At 49.8% G+C, this 23565-nt stretch overlaps 1 protein-coding gene across 3 annotated transcripts in view; it reads right to left on the bottom strand.

Moving 5' to 3' along the window:
- FAM20A (FAM20A golgi associated secretory pathway pseudokinase) overlaps positions 1–23565 on the bottom strand; it is a 255523-nt gene that overhangs the window by 6157 nt on the left and 225801 nt on the right. For all 3 annotated transcript variants that reach the window (XM_073660368.1, XM_073660367.1, XM_073660369.1), the window contains exons 6-9: positions 21710–21825; positions 11000–11180; positions 3640–3749; positions 3316–3397 (exon numbers count right to left, since the gene is read on the bottom strand). In XM_073660368.1, coding sequence (XP_073516469.1) covers positions 3316–3397; positions 3640–3749; positions 11000–11180; positions 21710–21825 — 489 coding nt within the window. The remainder of the gene's footprint in view (positions 1–3315; positions 3398–3639; positions 3750–10999; positions 11181–21709; positions 21826–23565) is intronic.

A 23565-nucleotide genomic window follows, 5' to 3' on the forward strand; every position in this document is an offset into this window, starting at 1 on the left:
GGCCCAGTATGTGGGTACAGGGGGAAGAGGGCCCAGTGTGTGGGTACAGGGGGAAGAGGGCCCAGTGTGTGGGTACAGGGGAAGAGGGCCCAGTGTGTGGGTACGGGGGAAGAGGGCCCAGTGTGTGGGTACGGGGGAAGAGGGCCCAGTGTGTGGGTACGGGGGAAGAGGGCCCAGTGTGTGGGCACGGGGGAAGAGGGCCCAGTGTGTGGGTACAGGGAAAGAGGGCCCAGTGTGTTGATACGAGGGAAGAGGGCCCAGTATGTCGGTACAGGGGAGAGGGCCCAGTGTGGGTACGGGGTAAGAGGGCCCAGTGTGGGTACGGGGGAAGAGGGCCCAGTATGTGGGTACTGGGGAAGAGGGCCCAGTGTGTGGGTACGGGGAAGAGGGCCCAGTGTGTGGGTACAGGGAAAGAGGGCCCAGTGTGTTGATACGAGGGAAGAGGGCCCAGTATGTGGGTACAGGGGGAGGGCCCAGTGTGGGTACGGGGGAAGAGGGCCCAGTGTGGGTACGGGGGAAGAGGGCCCAGTATGTGGGTATGGGGGGAGGGCCCAGTATGTGGGTACAGGGGGAGGGCCCAGTGTGGGTATGGGGGAAGAGGGCCCAGTGTGTGGGTACGGTGGGAAGGCCCAGTGTGTGAATATGGGGGGAGAAGGCCCAGTGTGTGGGTACGGGGGAGAGGGCCCAGTGTGTGGATACGGGGGGAGAGGGCCCAGTGTGGGTACGGGGGAAGAGGGCCCAGTGTGTGAATATGGGGTGAGAGGGCCCAGTGTGTGAATATGGGGGGAGAGGGCCCAGTGTGTGGGTACGGGGGGAGAGGGCCCAGTGTGTGGGTACGGGGGGAGAGGGCCCAGTGTGTGGGTACGGGGGCAGAGGGCCCAGTGTGTGGGTACGGGGGGGAGAGGAACCAGTGTGTGGGTACGGGGGAAAGAGGACCCAGTGTGTGGGTACGGAGGGAGAGGGCCCAGTGTGTGGGTACAGGGGGAGGGCCCAGTGTGTTGGTACGGGGGGAGAGGGCCCAGTGTGTGGGTACGGGGGGAGAGGGCCCAGTGTGTGGGTACGGGGGGAGAGGGCCCAGTGTGTGGGTACGGGGGGAGAGGGCCCAGTGTGTGGGTACGGGGGGGAGAGGAACCAGTGTGTGGGTACGGGGGAAAGAGGACCCAGTGTGTGGGTACGGAGGGAGAGGGCCCAGTGTGTGGGTACAGGGGGAGGGCCCAGTGTGTTGGTACGGGGGGGGAGGGCCCAGTGTGTGGGTACGGGGGGAGAGGGCCCAGTGTGTGGGTACGGGGGGAGAGGGCCCAGTGTGTGGGTACGGGGGGGAGAGGAACCAGTGTGTGGGTACGGGGGAAAGAGGACCCAGTGTGTGGGTACGGGGGGAGAGGGCCCAGTGTGTGGGTACAGGGGGAGGGCCCAGTGTGTTGGTACGGGGGGAGAGGGCCCAGTGTGTGGGTACGGGGGGAGAGGGCCCAGTGTGTGGGTACGGGGGGAGAGGGCCCAGTGTGTGGGTACGGGGGGAGAGGGCCCAGTGTGTGGGTACGGGGGGGAGAGGAACCAGTGTGTGGGTACGGGGGAAAGAGGACCCAGTGTGTGGGTACGGAGGGAGAGGGCCCAGTGTGTGGGTACAGGGGGAGGGCCCAGTGTGTTGGTACGGAGGGAGAGGGCCCAGTGTGTGGGTACAGGGGGAGGGCCCAGTGTGTCGGTACAGGGGGAGAGTGTCCAGTATGTGGGTACAGGGGGAGGGCCCAGTGTGTTGGTACGGAGGGAGAGGGCCCAGTGTGTGGGTACAGGGGGAGGGCCCAGTGTGTGAATATGGGGGGAGAGGGCCCAGTGTGTGGGTACGGGGCAGAGGGCCCAGTGTGTGAAATACGGGGGGAGAGGGCCCAGTATGTGGGTACAGGGGGAGGGCCCAGTGTGTGGGTACGGGGGAAGAGGGCCCAGTATGTGGGTACAGGGGGAGGGCCCAGTGTGTGGGTACAGGGGGAGGGCCCAGTGTGTGGGTACAGGGGGGGCCCAGTGTGTGGGTCTAAGTGTGTGGGCTGTACTGTGGTTTTCCTAACCCTGCAGCCACCAATTGCATTATGTAAATAGTGTCATGTGTTTTTATACATATATTGTGTCATGTGAAATGTGAACTATGTCCTGCGGTTTCAGTGTATATGATGATATAGACTGTGATATGGTGATATGCATAGTGCTGGTAGTGTACAGCGTAGGGTAAGATGTGGCTTAGGATTTAGGACAAGAGAGTGTGTGATCGGTATTGTAAGAGTAATATGCTTAGCACATACTGTTATATGATAGTGACAGTAGTTAGTTGAAGACATAACATTTGGGACTAGCCCAAAGTGGGAGGGGGTCGTGCTAGTGAAAAGGGACTGCTTCCTGAAGGGCAGTCAGATAGGGAAGTTTGCTAATCAAGGTCAAGTTCAAGTTGCAGTGGACTGATAATGAAAGCAAGAACCTATTGTCCGGGGCAGTGGGAGGCCTTACTAGAATTCCTTGAAGACATTCCTGCAATGTCCGGAGCTCAAGGCTCAATACAGGTACTACGAAGAGTGCCTTATCCTCTGGCGTACAGGGGACGATGGACATGGAACAGTGTGAAGGGAAGGTAACAGATCCCGGTGCACATCCCTGGGGCTGAGAGAGTCAGTAAACATGGGGATAGTCCAGGAGGAACAGACGGTGATGCTGAAGACGCACTGTCGTAAGGAAACAAGGAATAAGAAGTGCCGTGCCCGATCCTGCGAGTTACAGTCTGATGAACTGTCCAGTCATCTTCTGTGTGCTGAAATGAACTTGGTGTCCCCTGAGTTATGTGCGGCGGCTCCGGAAGATGGAGGCCTGGAGACAGCGGAGGTCGGGGGCCTACAAGTGAGTGTGGTGCACCCCACACCTGACAGCACACCGGGACTGGGACACGATTGTCCTGTAACGAGCCAGGGCGTCATGGAGCCGCAGCTCGTCCACGACTACCGCCCTCTGGGACTTTACATCATGGGTACGGGGGGCCTAGTGTGTGGGTACAGGGGGAAGGCCCAGACTTTGGCCATAGGGGGGGCAGAATTTGGGTACAGGGTGAAGGTCCCAGAGTTTGGTTACCAGGAGAGGGCAGTGTGTAGTTACGGGGATGGGGAGGCTTTGGGTACTGGGGGTGTGGAGTGTGTAGTTATGGGGGGGCAGAGTTTGGGTATGGGGGGACCCAATGTGTAGGAGGCTCAGCTTGTGTCTGAGTTTTGGGAAGACATGCTTTCAGGAAGCTGAGATACGGGGAAGAGAAGAGAGGACCCCATGGAGCCCCCCGCAGCCCCTCACCCTCGGGCGTTGTCCAGGTGCAGCAGGAAGCCGTCATCCCCGAACCTTGTGAATATTTCGTAGTGATGCCGGTCCATGTTTCCTGGTGAGAGTGAGAAGAAGTGACAAAAACTATATAAAACGTCAGATCCCCCTGATCCTGGGGCCGACCCACCCCATTTACCCGGACCCCTACGGGTCCAGACCACCCACCCACCAGGACAGACCAGAGGCTGATATTTGGGGTCACCAGAGGGACGGCAGCTCGACACTCATTACCCTGCACCTGGTAGAGGGATGGTGGGCTGCGTGCATTTTCTGACAGGACCAGAGACCACCACTAACCCATTAAGAAGTCAAATATGGCGAGATCCATCATGGCAAGGAGACGATGGGGGTTAATGTACGGAGGCAGTCGCTTCACGGAGTCACAGAAGGATGGATTCACCTCCCACCTAAAGAGGAGACAAGCGATGAGGAAAGGAGGATCCCGAGACCCCAAGTCACCCAGAGACGGAGCCGCGTACCTGTGACATCACAGCCCATAGTATATACAAAGACGTGGTGGATGACATCACAGCACACAGTATATACACAGACGTGGTGGATGACATCACAGCACACAGTATATACACAGACGTGGTGGATGACATCACAGCACACTGTATATACACAGACGTGGTGGATGACATCACAGCACACAGTATATACACAGACGTGGTGGATGACATCACAGCACACTGTATACACACAGACATGGTGGATGACATCACAGCACATAGTATATACACAGACATGGTGGATGACAACACAGCACATAGTATATACACAGACGTGGTGGATGACATCACAGCCCACAGTATATACACAGACGTGGTGGATGACATCACAGCACATAGTATATACACAGACGTGGTGGATGACATCACAGCACACTGTATACACACAGACATGGTGGATGACATCACAGCACATAGTATATACACAGACATGGTGGATGACAACACAGCACACAGTATATACACAGACGTGGTGGATGACATCACAGCACACAGTATATACACAGACGTGGTGGATGACATCACAGCACACAGTATATACACAGACGTGGTGGATGACATCACAGCACATAGTATATACACAGACGAGGTGGATGACATCACAGCACACAGTATATACACAGACGTGGTGGATGACATCACAGCACACAGTATATACACAGACGAGGTGGATGACATCACAGCACATAGTATATACACAGACGTGGTGGATGACATCACAGCACACTGTATACACACAGACATGGTGGATGACATCACAGCACATAGTATATACACAGACATGGTGGATGACAACACAGCACATAGTATATACACAGACGTGGTGGATGACATCACAGCCCACAGTATATACACAGACGTGGTGGATGACATCACAGCACATAGTATATACACAGACGTGGTGGATGACATCACAGCACACTGTATACACACAGACATGGTGGATGACATCACAGCACATAGTATATACACAGACATGGTGGATGACAACACAGCACACAGTATATACACAGACGTGGTGGATGACATCACAGCACACAGTATATACACAGACGTGGTGGATGACATCACAGCACACAGTATATACACAGACGTGGTGGATGACATCACAGCACATAGTATATACACAGACGAGGTGGATGACATCACAGCACACAGTATATACACAGACGTGGTGGATGACATCACAGCACACAGTATATACACAGACGAGGTGGATGACATCACAGCACACAGTATATACACAGACGTGGTGGATGACATCACAGCACACAGTATATACACAGACGTGGTGGATGACATCACAGCACATAGTATATACACAGACATGGTGGATGACAACACAGCACACAGTATATACACAGACGTGGTGGATGACATCACAGCACACAGTATATACACAGACGTGGTGGATGACATCACAGCACACAGTATATACACAGACGTGGTGGATGACATCACAGCACATAGTATATACACAGACATGGTGGATGACAACACAGCACACAGTATATACACAGACGTGGTGGATGACATCACAGCACACAGTATATACACAGACGAGGTGGATGACATCACAGCACACAGTATATACACAGACGAGGTGGATGACATCACAGCACACAGTATATACACAGACGTGGTGGATGACATCACAGCACACAGTATATACACAGACGTGGTGGATGACATCACAGCACACAGTATATACACAGACGTGGTGGATGACATCACAGCCCACAGTATATACACAGACGTGGTGGATGACATCACAGCACACAGTATATACACAGACGTGGTGGATGACATCACAGCCCACAGTATATACACAGACGTGGTGGATGACATCACAGCCCACAGTATATACACAGACGTGGTGGATGACATCACAGCCCACAGTATATACACAGACGTGGTGGATGACATCACAGCCCACAGTATATACACAGACGTGGTGGATGACACCACAGCACATAGTATATACACAGACGTGGTGGATGACATCACAGCACACAGTATATACACAGACGTGGTGGATGACATCACAGCACACAGTATATATACAGACGTGGTGGATGACATCACAGCACACAGTATATACATAGACGTGGTGGATGACATCACAGCACATAGTATATACACAGACGTGGTGGATGACAACACAGCACACAGTATATACACAGACGTGGTGGATGACATCACAGCACACAGTATATACACAGACGAGGTGGATGACATCACAGCACACAGTATATACACAGACGTGGTGGATGACATCACAGCACACAGTATATACATAGACGTGGTGGATGACATCACAGCACACAGTATATACACAGACGTGGTGGATGACAACACAGCACACAGTATATACACAGACGTGGTGGATGACATCACAGCACACAGTATATACACAGACGAGGTGGATGACATCACAGCACACAGTATATACACAGACGTGGTGGATGACATCACAGCACACAGTATATACACAGACGTGGTGGATGACATCACAGCACATAGTATATACACAGACATGGTGGATGACAACACAGCACACAGTATATACACAGACGTGGTGGATGACATCACAGCACACAGTATATACACAGACGTGGTGGATGACATCACAGCACACAGTATATACACAGACGTGGTGGATGACATCACAGCACATAGTATATACACAGACATGGTGGATGACAACACAGCACACAGTATATACACAGACGTGGTGGATGACATCACAGCACACAGTATATACACAGACGAGGTGGATGACATCACAGCACACAGTATATACACAGACGAGGTGGATGACATCACAGCACACAGTATATACACAGACGTGGTGGATGACATCACAGCACACAGTATATACACAGACGTGGTGGATGACATCACAGCACACAGTATATACACAGACGTGGTGGATGACATCACAGCCCACAGTATATACACAGACGTGGTGGATGACATCACAGCACACAGTATATACACAGACGTGGTGGATGACATCACAGCCCACAGTATATACACAGACGTGGTGGATGACATCACAGCCCACAGTATATACACAGACGTGGTGGATGACATCACAGCCCACAGTATATACACAGACGTGGTGGATGACATCACAGCCCACAGTATATACACAGACGTGGTGGATGACACCACAGCACATAGTATATACACAGACGTGGTGGATGACATCACAGCACACAGTATATACACAGACGTGGTGGATGACATCACAGCACACAGTATATACACAGACGTGGTGGATGACATCACAGCACATAGTATATACACAGACGTGGTGGATGACATCACAGCCCACAGTATATACACAGACGTGGTGGATGACAACACAGCACATAGTATATACACAGACGTGGTGGATGACATCACAGCACATAGTATATACACAGACGTGGTGGATGACATCACAGCACATAGTATATATACAGACGTGGTGGATGACAACACAGCACACAGTATATACACAGACGTGGTGGATGACAACACAGCACATAGTATATACACAGACGTGGTGGATGACATCACAGCACATAGTATATACACAGACGTGGTGGATGACATCACAGCACATAGTATATACACAGACGTGGTGGATGACATCACAGCACATAGTATATACACAGACGTGGTGGATGACATCACAGCCCACAGTATATACACAGACGTGGTGGGTGACATCACAGCCCACAGTATACACACAGACGTGGTGGGTGACATCACAGCCCACAGTATATACACAGACGTGGTGGATGACATCACAGCCCACAGTATATACACAGACGTGGTGGATGACATCACAGCCCACAGTATATACACAGACGTGGTGGATGACATCACAGCACATAGTATATACACAGACGTGGTGGATGACATCACAACACACAGTATATACACAGACGTGGTGGATGACATCACAGCACATAGTATATACACAGACATGGTGGATGACATCACAACACACAGTATATACACAGACGTGGTGGATGACAACACAGCACACTGTATACACAGACGTGGTGGATGACATCACAACACACAGTATATACACAGACGTGGTGGATGACATCACAGCACATAGTATATACACAGACATGGTGGATGACATCACAACACACAGTATATACACAGACGTGGTGGATGACATCACAGCACATAGTATATACACAGACGTGGTGGATGACATCACAGCACACAGTATATACATAGACGTGGTGGATGACATCACAGCACATAGTATATACACAGACGTGGTGGATGACATCACAACACACAGTATATACACAGACGTGGTGGATGACAACACAGCACACTGTATACACAGACGTGGTGGATGACATCACAACACACAGTATATACACAGACGTGGTGGATGACACCACAGCACATAGTATATACACAGACGTGGTGGATGACATCACAGCACACAGTATATACACAGACGTGGTGGATGACATCACAGCACACAGTATATACACAGACGTGGTGGGTGACATCACAGCCCACAGTATACACACAGACGTGGTGGATGACATCACAGCACATAGTATATACACAGACGTGGTGGATGACATCACAGCACATAGTATATACACAGACGTGGTGGATGACATCACAGCACACAGTATATACACAGACGTGGTGGATGACATCACAGCACATAGTATATACACAGACGTGGTGGATGACATCACAGCCCACAGTATATACACAGACGTGGTGGGTGACATCACAGCCCACAGTATATACACAGACGTGGTGGGTGACATCACAGCCCACAGTATATACACAGACGTGGTGGATGACATCACAGCCCACAGTATATACACAGACGTGGTGGATGACATCACAGCACACAGTATATACACAGACGTGGTGGATGACATCACAGCACATAGTATATACACAGACGAGGTGGATGACATCACAGCACACAGTATATACACAGACGTGGTGGATGACATCACAGCACACAGTGTATACACAGACGTGGTGGATGACATCACAGCACACAGTATATACACAGACGTGGTGGATGACATCACAGCACACAGTATATATACAGACGTGGTGGATGACATCACAGCACACAGTATATACACAGACGTGGTGGATGACATCACAGCACATAGTATATACACAGACGTGGTGGATGACATCAGAGCACATAGTATATATACAGACGTGGTGGATGACATCACAGCCCACAGTATATACACAGACGTGGTGGATGACATCACAGCACACAGTATATATACACAGACGTGGTGGATGACATCACAGCACACAGTATATATACACAGACGTGGTGGATGACATCACAGCACACAGTATATACACAGACGTGGTGGATGACATCACAGCACACTGTATATACACAGACGTGGTGGATGACATCACAGCACACAGTATATATACAGACGTGGTGGATGACATCACAGCCCACAGTATATACACAGATGTGGTGGATGACATCACAGCACACAGTATATATACACAGACGTGGTGGATGACATCACAGCACACAGTATATATACACAGACGTGGTGGATGACATCACAGCACACAGTATATACACAGACGTGGTGGATGACATCACAGCACACTGTATATACACAGACGTGGTGGATGACATCACAGCCCACAGTATATACACAGACGTGGTGGATGACATCACAGCACACAGTATATACACAGACGTGGTGGATGACATCACAGCACATAGTATATACACAGACGTGGTGGATGACATCACAGCACATAGTATATACACAGACGTGGTGGATGACATCACAGCACACTGTATACACACAGACGTGGTGGATGACATCACAGCCCACAGTATATACACAGACGTGGTGGATGACATCACAGCCCACAGTATATACACAGACGTGGTGGATGACATCACAGCACACAGTATATACACAGACGTGGTGGATGACATCACAGCACACAGTATATACACAGACGTGGTGGATGACATCACAGCACACAGTATATACACAGACGTGGTGGATGACAACACAGCACATAGTATATACACAGACGTGGTGGGTGACATCACAGCCCACAGTATATACACAGACGTGGTGGATGACATCACAGCACACAGTATATACACAGACGTGGTGGATGACATCACAGCACACAGTATATACACAGACGTGGTGGATGACATCACAGCACACAGTATATACACAGACGTGGTGGATGACAACACAGCACATAGTATATACACAGACGTGGTGGATGACATCACAGCACACAGTATAAACACAGACGTGGTGGATGACATCACAACACACAGTATATACACAGACGTGGTGGATGACATCACAGCACACAGTATATACACAGACGTGGTGGGTGACATCACAGCACACAGTATATACACAGACGTGGTGGATGACATCACAGCACACAGTATATGCACAGACGTGGTGGATGACATCACAGCACACAGTATATGCACAGACGTGGTGGATGACATCACAGCACACAGTATATATACACAGACGTGGTGGATGACATCACAGCACACAATATATACAGACGTGGTGGATGACATCACAGTACACTGTATATACATAGACGTGGTGGATGACATCACAGCACATAGTATATATACAGACGTGGTGGATGACATCACAGCCCACAGTATATGCACAGACGTGGTGGATGACATCACAGCCCACAATATATACAGACGTGGTGGATGACATCACAGTACACTGTATATACATAGACGTGGTGGATGACATCACAGCACATAGTATATATACAGACGTGGTGGATGACATCACAGCACACTGTATATACATAGACGTGGTGGATGACATCACAGCACATAGTATATACATAGACGTGGTGGGTGACATCACAACACATAGTATATACACAGACGTGGTGGATGACATCACAGCCCACTGTATAATGTCCTGTAATGTGTCACTGAGGACCGGCCCCCGATGAGTCTGTGAGTGATGTCATCACTGTATGAATTGTGGCTCCTCACACCATATTTACCCCCCATCTGCAGATGACCCCCGGGATCTCCGCCACCACAGACAATCACAGGCCGAGGAGGGAGCCCTGATACTTACTCCTCTGTGTCCGAGAATGAGTAGGACCTGATCCAGGGGTTGGGAACTGAGACTCGGGGTGCAGCGCTCAGCGAGGGCAGGAAGGCGGAGAGCGACGCCTCTATCATGTGGGGGTCCCCGCACACCGCGTAGTCCGTCTTACATGTGTACAGACACTTGGAGAAGAAGCACACGTTGTCCGCTGTAGGAGTAAGCATGGAAAATTACAGCTGCGCACTCGTGATATACTCCGCCCCTCCCCCATTATATACTCCGTCCCTCCCCCATTATATACACTGTCCCTCTCATAATTAACCAAGAGCTTGCAATCTAACAAGTTACCTTTTCTTGACCCCTATGCAGTTGACCTCTCCTTTGAAAACAGGTAATTAAGGAAACTCCTAATGGCTAGCAGATGTGAGGCCAATCTTAGCTTGAATGCACAAGAATGCGGAGAAGGGCAGATTTATGACCGGTAGAGAGACGAGCCCCTGATAAATCTAAAACGTAAAATCCTCTCTCTACCTTATAGAAATGATGAACTGAGGTTTTATGAACTGCATCGATATAATAGATAGGATAGCCATATTTTCGGAAACATGATGAAATCTCGAACGCAAAGCATGGTTTTGCTTCGCTGGGCGATGGCCGCCAAGTGGATATCGATCAAATAGAAGACAATATCTATTCCATGTCTCCTATCTATGAACAGATAAAATCGTTTATCTAGATTAAATATATAAATGTAATAGCCTTGCTCTGTAAACCGCACCCCTGAAGACATACGCTAACTGTAACGGGCATCCAATCGGCCTGTATAAACAATTAATGGTGGAATCTAGTAGTTCTTTTTGCTAACCGTGAGTTCCCCAATAACCGGTCTAGTAGTGGAAGTATCCACGGCCTCGTCAATCACTCATCAGTCAATTGCGTAATTGTCGTGGTGATTGGAGGCAGCGGAGTTGCGTTCCCTAGACATACCACCCCCTCATTATATATACACGCCCCCTCGTTAGAAAAAGAAAATTGACAGCAGCACTAGCAAACAACACCGTAATACGGGTGTCAAGCCTTATAGGCATAGACCAATCCTCCAAATAGTTAAAAAAAATTAAGGCAGCACAACATTTAGAGAAAAAGTAGAAAATGTGATTTAATGGCCCATTATGGCTCAGTGACATTTAATTCACATGAGAACCTTTTTCAAGCAGTGTACATGTGAACAATAAATGATAATAAAGTGCAAAAAGTACTGTGCATCTATAGAATCACTGCATCAGAATTGACACATTTCTTCAAATACTGAATATCATCACTGTGACGACACAGCTTTTCTTCTTAATTATGCTAGACATAAATTCAGTAGGCCAGGAGCCATGCGCTTTTAACTTTATGTTGACTTTTGAATTTCTGTGTTTCTTTGGTTGGTCAACACAGACTATTGTTTCAATAAGCCTGAATGTTGACACTTGATTTGATATTTACTGCAACTTATTGTCTGTTATCTCTGGAGGACAGATACGCAGGGTCATGGAACAATGATGTTTGCTAAATATGCTAATTACCATAGTATAAGTCCATGCAGCTTGTTGACTTCCATTGTTTGGGTGTTTGCAAGTCAACATTGGGGAATGAGCTGTGGATACTCGAGCACTGAGATTTAATATCATCATCCCTGACCCTTGATCTGTGAATGATGGCTTGAAATGACAATTGTGAACTATAAAACGGGGGTCTCTGCCTCTGTTCAGGGTGACTCTAGAAGATGCCAGCTTAGGGGACCCCGGTCCCAACTGGAGGAATACAGATCTGCTCCATTGAATATTGCTGAACCCTCAGAGAGGTCTTGAAGGATCCAGGTTGGGAAAACAGGTCACCTTGCCACAGAACTCACTGCTCTCGGCTAGTTTCCTATGCTTGTCATTACCTTTTCTCTTTGGGTGCCTGCCAAAAGCGGGGTGCCACTGGTGGGAGTAGTTGGCCCTGGAAGCCCCAAAATCACTGCTGCTCTATTCCCAGCAGGCCAGCGGAAGGGTGAGACTCTATAATTTGCACCATCTTGGGTATTTGCTGGGATTGTTTTATACGTCATTGTCTGTTTGGTGGTTCAATAAATTATTGCCACACTGATTTATCCTCACCCTGTGTTGTCTGAGTAGTAGTCTGCCCACGGAAGACCCCGTGTCTCCACATATTGGATCTGGGAAAGCTGCAGGGGACTGGTGTTTGCAGACACCGTCCAAAGGCTTCACAACCAGGGAGGCATATATACAGACCCAGCAGACCATAGGTGAGGCACACACAGCAGGTTTCAGATGACTATGTCCAACCCCACCAGCTCCGCCTTGGGAAGAGGACCATAGTGGATGTAGAGCCACAACAAGAAACGACAATTTCAGAAGCTGTGCCAGCTTTGATGGACTCAATACCGGGCCGTCGACACTCGGTCGGATTTGATCAAGGAATTGGTCCATTGGAATGCCCAAAACGCTGTGGAGGATGACAAAAACTCCACTGAGATGGACCCAGAGGAATTGCCAGACCAAGGATCCAGTGTCAGTCTGGATTCAACCATTGAGCTGAAAAAGAGAATGGACAGAACCTCCAAAAACATACGTTGATCTAATGCCTCTCGGCAAAAATATATAAAACTGAACATGAGGTTCTGAGTTTAACATCCTGATCAGACTGTATATGATCAGTCTGGATTCAACCCAGTCCCCAGCAGCCCAAATCCAGGAGTGGTTGGTTACATTGGGACCTGGAACCTCAAGTGGGGAAAGGGCTTGTGTTATGGAATCAGTTTTGGGAGTTCCAGTATCCCTATCACCAGCGCCGGATCCTTACCCCATGATGGTCCCCCACCAAGGAACTCATCTCTGGTACAGAGACGTGCCTGTGTTTAATGAGTCCATCATGGAAGTCGATGAACATCTGCAAGATTTTAAGACTCTGATACTGATGCAGAAGGTACCCACAGCTAATTGGGCTAAATACCTGTGGACTATTTTGATTGGCCAGGCACAGGATGCTGCCCGGTCGTTTGGGCCTCAGGACTCCCTAGACTATGGAACTATTAAGGACACCCTGGTTGCCCTTTTTACCATTTCCCCCGAGAGATATCGCACCAAGTTCCGACACTGTCTCTCCAGGGGGCCTCCTATGTAGAATTTGGCAGTCAACTCAGACAACACTGCAACCGCTGGCTTGTCGGTAAGGCTGCCCACTCCGCTGCTGCCCTACGGGACTTGATCGTGCTCGAGCAACTTATGGAGAAAATGGCCCCAGGAATACGAGAGTGGGTAGCCGACCAGAAGCACGACACCCCAGAGCAAACAGCCAGATTACAGACAACCGATCCCGCTGGAGACCTGATATGCCCAGCGATACCAGAAGACCCTTCAACCAAAGATTAGACCAGCCACCAGACACTCGAGCAGGACTATCCTGCTACCCAGCAGAAAACCCACTAGGACAAAGAGTTACCAATGGTACCTGTGATTTGCCCAACCCACGGCGCTGTTATATATGTAGGAGCCATGGACACCATGGCCATTTGCCACCATACACCAGCCAACCTCCTTCGCCACATACAGCCCATCAAGATCGGTGCTATCCAGGCCCAGGGACTTCGGGACACTGGGTCTTCCATCACCCTGGTCAGCCCAGATATTATCCCACCAGAACACTATTTACCAGGACGCCAAGTGACCATCTCCCTGGCTGGAGGTCAGTACTCGGACATTCCTCTAGCACGTGTGCAGATGGACTGGAGTACCGACCAGGGAGGGGTCGAAGTGGGACTCATGGACTGCCTCCCCACACCGGTTATTTTGGGGAATGACCTAGGACAAGGACTGTCCAGCCAATTTGTCACAGTCATCACCCACAGCCAAGCCAAGGAACATTCTGATGTGGATCTTTCTGCCACCCCTCCTGAGGATAACCCACACTCCAAGCTTCCATCATCCGCTCGACCTGGGTTAAAAAATAGAGGTAGGTGTATAGATGGGAGAATGGACAGTTATATCGGGAAAAGCCTGCATCCTGCCCAGAGAAACCCTGGACCCGTGTCCATCAACTCGTGGTACCCCAGCTGTACCGACCCAAAAATCCGGCGCTTGGCCAATGACGTCCCTGCAGCTGGGCACATGGGGGTCAAAAAGACCCGGGCCCATCTGCTGCATAGTTTCTTTTGGCCAAGGGTCGGTCAAGAGGTGCGGGTAATACCAAGCCTCTTGTCCGGTTTGTCAATGGATGGGGGGACCACCCTGTCGTGCCCCGCTCCAATACATGCCCTTGATAGGGGAACCGTTCCAGAGGGTTACCATAGATTTAGTGGGCCATTTAGCTGTCCCCAGCTGCAGCGGAAAAAGAGGTTTATCCTCACCCTGGTCGACTTTGCCACCCGCTACCCCGAGGCCATTGCCCTGTCATCCATAGATGCGGAGCACGTGGCTCAAGCTCTACTAGACATTTTTAGTCAAGCAGGGTTTCCGCAGAAGGTATTGACTGACCAGGGTGCCCAGTTCCAAAGCGAGCTAATTCAGACCCTCTAGGAGAAACATGGGGTCCGCCCCATGTGTACCAACCTATACTACCCCGAAACTAACGGGTTGTGTGAGCGTTTCAACGGAACTCTCAAGCAGCTCATTAGTTGGCATGTTTAGTCCGAGGGGAGAGGCTGGGAGAAAAAAACTGCAGCAGCTCCTGTTCGCCTACCGGGAGGTGAACGGACCTATCATGTCAACAGGCTAATAGCTTATGAGAAAAGGGAAGTTAGCAATTTAGCAGTTTGCTGTCCCCCTTTAGATGACCCAGATATGGACCAGATCCCAGACTTATTGGTGGAATACAAAATGGGAATGGGGGTAATGGATGACCCGTTGGGAGAACGGCTTGGTCCATCACAGAAGCAGCAGTTAACAAAATTGCTTGGACCATATGGCTCCCTGTTCACAAGTGGAACTGGTCGAACAACCTTGGTCCAGCATCATGTTAACACAGGGGTAGCCACTCCACTCCGACAACCAGACTACCGGGTGACACCTCTATCACTGGCAATGATGAAGGCCGAGTTGGATGACATGTTGAATATGGGGTTCATAGTTCCATCCCATAGCCCATGGGCAGCCAGTGTAGTGTTGGTGCCCAAGAAAGACAACAGTACTTGCTTCTATGTAGACTATAGGCGACTCAATGAGGTCACCCTTACAGACGCCTACCCCATGCCTTGGGTGGATGAACTACTAGACATATTATAAGGATCTCAATTCATATCTACCATCGATCTGAGCAAGGGATACTGGCAGATCCCACTCACAAAAGAGGCTCAAGAGAAGTCAGCATTCATCACCCCTTTTGGCCCGGTATGAATTTAATAGCATGCCATTTTGGATGAAGAACGTCCCGGCTACCTTCCAAAGGATGGTGGACCAGTTACTAGAGGGATGTTAGGGGTATGTTCAGGTCTACCTGGATGACATTGCAATCTTCAGTGACACCTGGGAAGAGCATCTTCAGTACATGTCCCAGGTGCCGCAGAGGGTAGCCAAAGCCCAGTTTATGACCCGACAAGTGCCAGATGGGGATGGCCGAGGTACTATATCTTGGACATCAGGTGGGAAGTGGGTGCATTTGTCTCAAACCCACAAAAGTAGAAGCCATTACCCAGTAGCCTTGCCCAGCCAACCAAAAACAGGTCCGTGCATTCCTAGGGACCACAAACTATTATCCAAAGTTTATCCCCAATTACAGCACAGTAGCAAAACCCCTCACTGACCACACCACCAAAAGATATGCCCGCAATCTCATCTGGACCCCAATGCCAGTCCGCATTCCTCCAGTTGAAAACCCAGCTATCCCAAAGTCCAGTCCTGACTGCTCCAAACTTCTGCCGCCGGTTCATTGTCCAAACAGGTGCATCGGATACCGGACTGCCTAAGTCTCCCGAAAGCTGTTAGACCGGGAGAGGGCATACGCCACAATAGAAATGCTTGGCCATAGTCTGGACTCTAAAAAAAATTGCAGCACTACCTCTACGGCAAGAAATTCACAGTCATAACCGACCACAATCCTTTAAAGTTGGCTAAATCGGACTGCTGGGGACAATGGACTTTTCCTCACATGGAGTCTGGCCTAAGGCTATGTGCACACGATGCAGAAATGCTCCGGATTTTTCCTGAGCGTTTCTGCATCTCCCTGGCAGAAAAAACGCATGCGGATTGTACGTGCGGATTGTACATGCGGATTGTACATGCGGATTGTACGTGCGGATTGTACGTGCGGATTGTACGTGCGGATTGTACGTGCGGATTGTACGTGCGGATTGTACGTGCGGATTGTACATGCGGATTGTACGCGCGGATTGTGCGTGCGGATTGTGCGTGCGGATTGTGCGTGCGGATTGTACGTGCGGATTGTACGTGCGGATTGTACGTGCGGATTGTACGTGCGGATTGCACGTGCGGATTGCACGTGCGGATTGTACGTGCGGATTGTACGTGCGGATTGTGCGTGCGGATTGTACATGCGGATTGTACGTGCGGATTGTGCGTGCGGATTGTGCGTGTGGATTGTACCTGCGGATTGTACATGCGGATTGTACATGCGGATTGTACATGCGGATTGTACAGTCATGGCCAAAAGTTTTGAGAATGACACCAAAATTACATTTTCACATGATCTTCTTGCCTCTGGTTTTTATTAGTGTTTGTCTGATGTTTCTATCACATACAGAAATATAATTGCAATCATATTATGAGGACCAATAGGTTATATTGACAGTTAGAATCAGTTAATGCAGCAAGTCAATATCTGCAGTGTTGCCCCTTCTTCTTCAAGACCTCTGTAATTCTCCCTGGCATGCTCTCAATCAACGTTTGGACCAAATCCTGACTGATAGCAGTCCATTCTTGCATAATCAATGCTTGCATTTTGCCAGAATTTGTTGGTTTTTGTTTGTCCACCCGTCTCTTGATGATTGACCACAAGTTCTCAATGGGATTAAGATCTGGGGAGTTTCCAGGCCATGGACCCAAAATCTCTATGTTTTGTTCCATGAGCCATTTAGTTATCACCTTTGCTTTATGGCAAGGTGCTCCATCATGCTGGAAAAGGCATTGTTGGGCGCCAAACTGCTCTTGGACGGTTGGGAGAAGTTGCTCTTGGAGGACATTCTGGTACCATTCTTTATTCATGGCTGTGTTTTTAGGCAAGACTGTGAGTGAGCCGATTCCCTTGGCTGAGAAGCAACCCCACACATGAATGGTTTCAGGATGCTTTACAGTTGGCATGAGACAAGACTGGTGGTAGCGCTCACCTCTTCTTCTCCGAATAAGCTGTTTTCCAGATGTCCCAAACAATCGAAAAGGGGATTCATCAGAGAAAATGACTTTGCCCCAGTCCTCAGCAGTCCACTCCCTGTACCTTTTGCAGAATATCAGTCGGTCCCTGATGTTTTCTCTGGAGAGAAGTGACTTCTTTGCTGCCCTCCTTGAAACCTGCCCTTGCTCAAAGAGTCTCCGCCTCACAGTGCGTGCAGAAGCACTCACACCAGCCTGCTGCCATTCCTGAGCAAGCTCGGCACTGCTGGTAGTCCGATCCCGCAGCTGAAACAGTTTTAAGATACGGTCCTGGCGCTTGCTGGTCTTTCTTGGGCGCCCTGGAGCCTTTTTGACAACAATGGAAGCTCTCTCCTTGAAGTTCTTGATGATGCGATAGATTGTTGACTGAGGTGCAATCTTTGTAGCTGCGATACTCTTCCCTGTTAGGCCATTTTTGTGCAGTGCAATGATGGCTGCACGTGTTTCTTTAGAGATAACCATGGTTAACTGAAGAGAAACAATGATACCAAGAACCAACCTCCTTTTAAAGTGTCCAGTGATGTCATTCTTACTTAATCATGACTGATTGATCGCCAGCCCTGTCCTCATCAACACCCACACCTGTGTTAATGGATCAATCACTAAAACGATGTTAGCTGCTCCTTTTAAGGCAGGACTGCAATGATGTTGAAATGTGTTTTGGGGGTTAAAGTTCATTTTCTGGGCAAATATTGACTTTGCAAGTACAGTAATTGCTGTTAAGCTGAACACTCTTTGACATTCAGGAGTATATGCAAATTGCCATTACAAAAAATGAAGCAGTAAACTTTGGAAAAATTACTATTTGTCTCATTCTCAATACTTTTGGCCATGACTGTACATGTGGATTGTACCTGCGGATTGTACATGCGGATTGTGCGTGCGGATTGTGCGTGCGGATTGTGCGTGCGGATTGTGCGTGCGGATTGTACGTGCGGATTGTGCGTGCGGATTGTACGTGCGGATTGTACGTGCGGATTGTACGTGTGGATTGTACCTGCGGATTGTGCGTGTGGATTGTACCTGCGGATTGTGCGTGCGGATTGTGCGTGCGGATTGTACCTGCGGATTGTGCGTGCGGATTGTACGTGCGGATTGTACGTGCGGATTGTACGTGCGGATTGTACGTGCGGATTGTGCGTGCGGATTGTACGTGCGGATTGTACGTGCGGATTGTACGTGCGGATTGTACGTGCGGATTGTACGTGCGGATTGTGCGTGCGGATTGTACGTGCGGATTGTGCGTGCGGATTGTGCGTGCGGATTGTGCGTGCGGATTGTACGTGCGGATTGTACGTGCGGATTGTACGTGCGGATTGTACGTGCGGATTGTACGTGCGGATTGTGCGTGCGGATTGTGCGTGCGGATTGTACGTGCGGATTGTACGTGCGGATTGTACGTGCGGATTGTACGTGCGGATTGTACGTGCGGATTGTACGTGCGGATTGTGCGTGCGGATTGTGCGTGCGGATTGTGCGTGCGGATTGTACGTGCGGATTGTACGTGCGGATTGTACGTGCGGATTGTGCGTGCGGATTGTGCGTGCGGATTGTGCGTGCGGATTGTGCGTGCGGATTGTACGTGCGGATTGTACGTGCGGATTGTACGTGCGGATTGTACATGCGGATTGTGCGTGCGGATTGTACATGCGGATTGTGCGTGCGGATTGTACATGCGGATTGTGCGTGCGGATTGTACATGCGGATTGTACATGCGGATTGTGCGTGCGGATTGTACGTGCGGATTGTACGTGCGGATTGTACGTGCGGATTGTACATGCGGATTGTACATGCGGATTGTACGTGCGGAATGTACATGCGGAATGTACATGCGGATTGTACGTGCGGATTGTGCGTGCGGATTGTACGTGCGGATTGTACGTGCGGATTGTACATGCGGATTGTACGTGCGGATTGTACATGCGGATTGTACGTGCGGAATGTACATGCGGAATGTACGTGCGGATTGTACGTGCGGATTGTGCGTGCGGATTGTGCGTGCGATTGTACGTGCGGATTGTGCGTGCGGATTGTGCGTGCGATTGTACATGCGGATTGTGCGTGCGGATTGTGCGTGCGATTGTACGTGCGGATTGTACATGCGGAATGTACATGCGAATTGTACATGCGGATTGTACGTGCGGATTGTACGTGCGGATTGTGCGTGCGGATTGTACGTGCGGATTGTACATGCGGATTGTGCGTGCGGATTGTACATGCGGATTGTACGTGCGGAATGTACATGCGGATTGTACATGCGGATTGTGCGTGCGGATTGTGCGTGCGATTGTACGTGCGGATTGTGCGTGCGGATTGTGCGTGCGATTGTACATGCGGATTGTGCGTGCGGATTGTGCGTGCGATTGTACGTGCGGATTGTACATGCGGAATGTACATGCGGATTGTACATGCGGATTGTACGTGCGGATTGTACGTGCGGATTGTACGTGCGGATTGTGCGTGCGGATTGTGCGTGCGGATTGTGCGTGCGGATTGTGCGTGTGGATTGTGCGTGCGGATTGTGCGTGCAGATTGTGCGTGCGGATTGTGCGTGCGGATTGTGCGTGCGGATTGTGCGTGCGGATTGTGCGTGCGGATTGTACATGCGGATTGTACGTGCGGATTGTACGTGCGGATTGTGCATGCGGATTGTACATGCGGATTGTACATGCGGATTGTACATGCGGATTGTACATGCGGATTGTACATGCGGATTGTACATGCGGATTGTACATGCGTTTTTCCTGCCAGGGACATGCGGGTTGACAAGAGATTTTAGCATCACTTGGAAAGTGCTTGTGACAACTTGGTCACACTATATAAATCCATCCAACCGGCAACCGGCATGTACAGTGTGACCGTAAAAGAATGGTAAAAAATAAATATTATACTCACCTTCTGATGGCCTCCGGTGTCCTTATCCGATCCGTCTTGGCTGCCGGCAGCTCGCGGTGGACTAAAAGGTCGCGTGACCCGTCACATGACTAAATGACGCCATGGCAGGTCCTTTTTAGACCATCGCGAGCTGCCGGCAGCCAGGACGGATCACTAAGCACACCGGGGGCCATCAGAAGGTAAGTATAATGTATATTTTTTATTTTATTCTTTTTTTACAGGCTCTATGGTACCGGGGTCCGGATGAGAGTCTCCTGTCCTCCACACCCGGGAACCATCCGCACATTGGAACGCATGGAATCCGCATGTACAGATGCAGTGATGCGGATGTCATGCGTTCCAATGCAAGTCGTTACATACACTGCTCCCCTCATTATATACACTGCCCCTCCTCATTATATAAACTGCCCCCCCTCGTTATATACACTGCCCACCCTCGTTATATACACTGCCCCACTCTGGTCGCCAGTACCTGGTGAGATGAAGAAGACGTTCTCCAGGTCTGAGCTTCCCTTCACCTCCAGAACATTTTGCGTTATATTAATAAGACGTCCTGAGGCCGGGGGGACGCGGCGGAAATCCAGAATCCTGGAAGAAGAGATAGAAGGATAGAAGTGGTGTCTGATTAAAGGGGGTGTCAGCTGCACTGATAAATGGGGGGTCACACACCTACACTAATTATAGGGGGGGGTCACACACCTGCACTAATTATAGGGGGGGTCACATACCTGCACTAATTATAGGGGGGGTCACACACCTGCACTAATTATAGGGGGGGTCACATACCTGCACTAATTATAGGGGGGCACACACCTGCACTAATTATAGGGGATCCCACACCTACACTAATTATAGGGTTAGTGACAAAGTCACAGGCAAAGCACTGGAGAGGAGATATGCAGCACTGAGATTGTTAACTTCAGTAATATAAACATAAAGTGTTCTAGCACATGAAGTATAGAAAGGGGTTAATCAGCCATGTTTAGTGCTAGGGTGATTAAACACCTATAGAAAGGGAGGTCAGAGGATAAATTCCCAGCCTTTTAGACCATTTGGTGTGGGGTAGGTCTGGAGACACAAGCTCTGGAGCTGTGGTGTCATGTAAAGGATAGCTAAACCTTGGGCTGTGTTTTGTTCCTGAAGCGGGTGGTCACCCGTAGCAACAAAGGACTGTGCCATACGTTATGTTTAGTTTTCCCTGTTAGGCTGGGAAGGCCGTGTTTGTTTTTGCTAATGTTGCCTGGGTTTTATGCAGTACTTTTAATAAACCACAGAAGATTTAAAGATATTTAATGTTCCTGTGTCTACCTCTATGTGCAGCCAAGTGAGCTGAGCTACTACAGTTGGTGTTAGAAATGCGGGCAAGATCCCTAAAAAGCAAGTGTGATACCTGAGGACAAACTGCATGTCCTGGGTGAAGGCGGCTGTGCTGATGGAACAGCGGTCAGACAAAATGGAGGAGCTGATCAAGCACCTGGTCCAAAAAAAGCACCAGCAGCACAAACTGCACTTGCAACAGTTGCAGCAGCATCGGGAAAAGCAGCAGCAACAGTTGCAGCAGCATCAGCTGGCACAACAGGAGACAAGTAAGCTGCTTATGCAACAGCTGCAGCAGCAACAGCAACAGCAGCAGCTCCAACAATAGCAGCAACAGAGTCAACAATAGCAGCAGCAGATTGATTCACTCACAGAAGCAATTCATGGCAATCGGCAATGTCAGCTGATGATTTCTCTGTTCGGAAGGCGGTGAGGAGAGCCCAGGTGATGACAGAGGCCTTTTAAACTATTTTTGTATGGGTCGACGATAGGGAGAAACTAATGCCAGAGCAGTGGTCGGAAGTCCTAGCGACATACTTAACGGGGGACCCACAAAAGTCTACTATGATCGAGTCTTACAGGACGCCAAAGAATATGAAAAATTGAAAACAGAACTTTTGGCGCGCTTGGGGGGGTGACACTGTCTGTCAAGGCACAACAGGTCCACCGCTGGGCGTATCATTGTGACAAACCCCTTCGCTCCCAAATGTTTAATCTGCTGCATCTCATCCAAAAGTGGTTACAGCAGTAGTCCTCTACACCAGCACAGATGGTGGAGTGAGTTGTAATGGACCGGTTCGTGCACTCCCTTCTGAGCCCAATGCAGACTTGGGTTGCCCAGGGAAATCCCCGGAACGCAGATGACTTCGTGGGACTGGACGAAAGGTATCAGGGGGTCGACGGGTCATTAGGGAGGCAGCCGACTCCATACTGGGGGACGGAGGTTAAAAAGGGAGTGTGGCGTTCAAAGTCCAAGCGGCAGCGGACATCATGCCAAGGGCCTCATCGGGG

Source organism: Phyllobates terribilis, unplaced genomic scaffold (assembly GCF_046119375.1).
Source record: "Phyllobates terribilis strain yellow unplaced genomic scaffold, ASM4611937v1 Scaffold_25__1_contigs__length_18738178, whole genome shotgun sequence".
NCBI lineage: Eukaryota > Metazoa > Chordata > Amphibia > Anura > Dendrobatidae > Phyllobates > Phyllobates terribilis.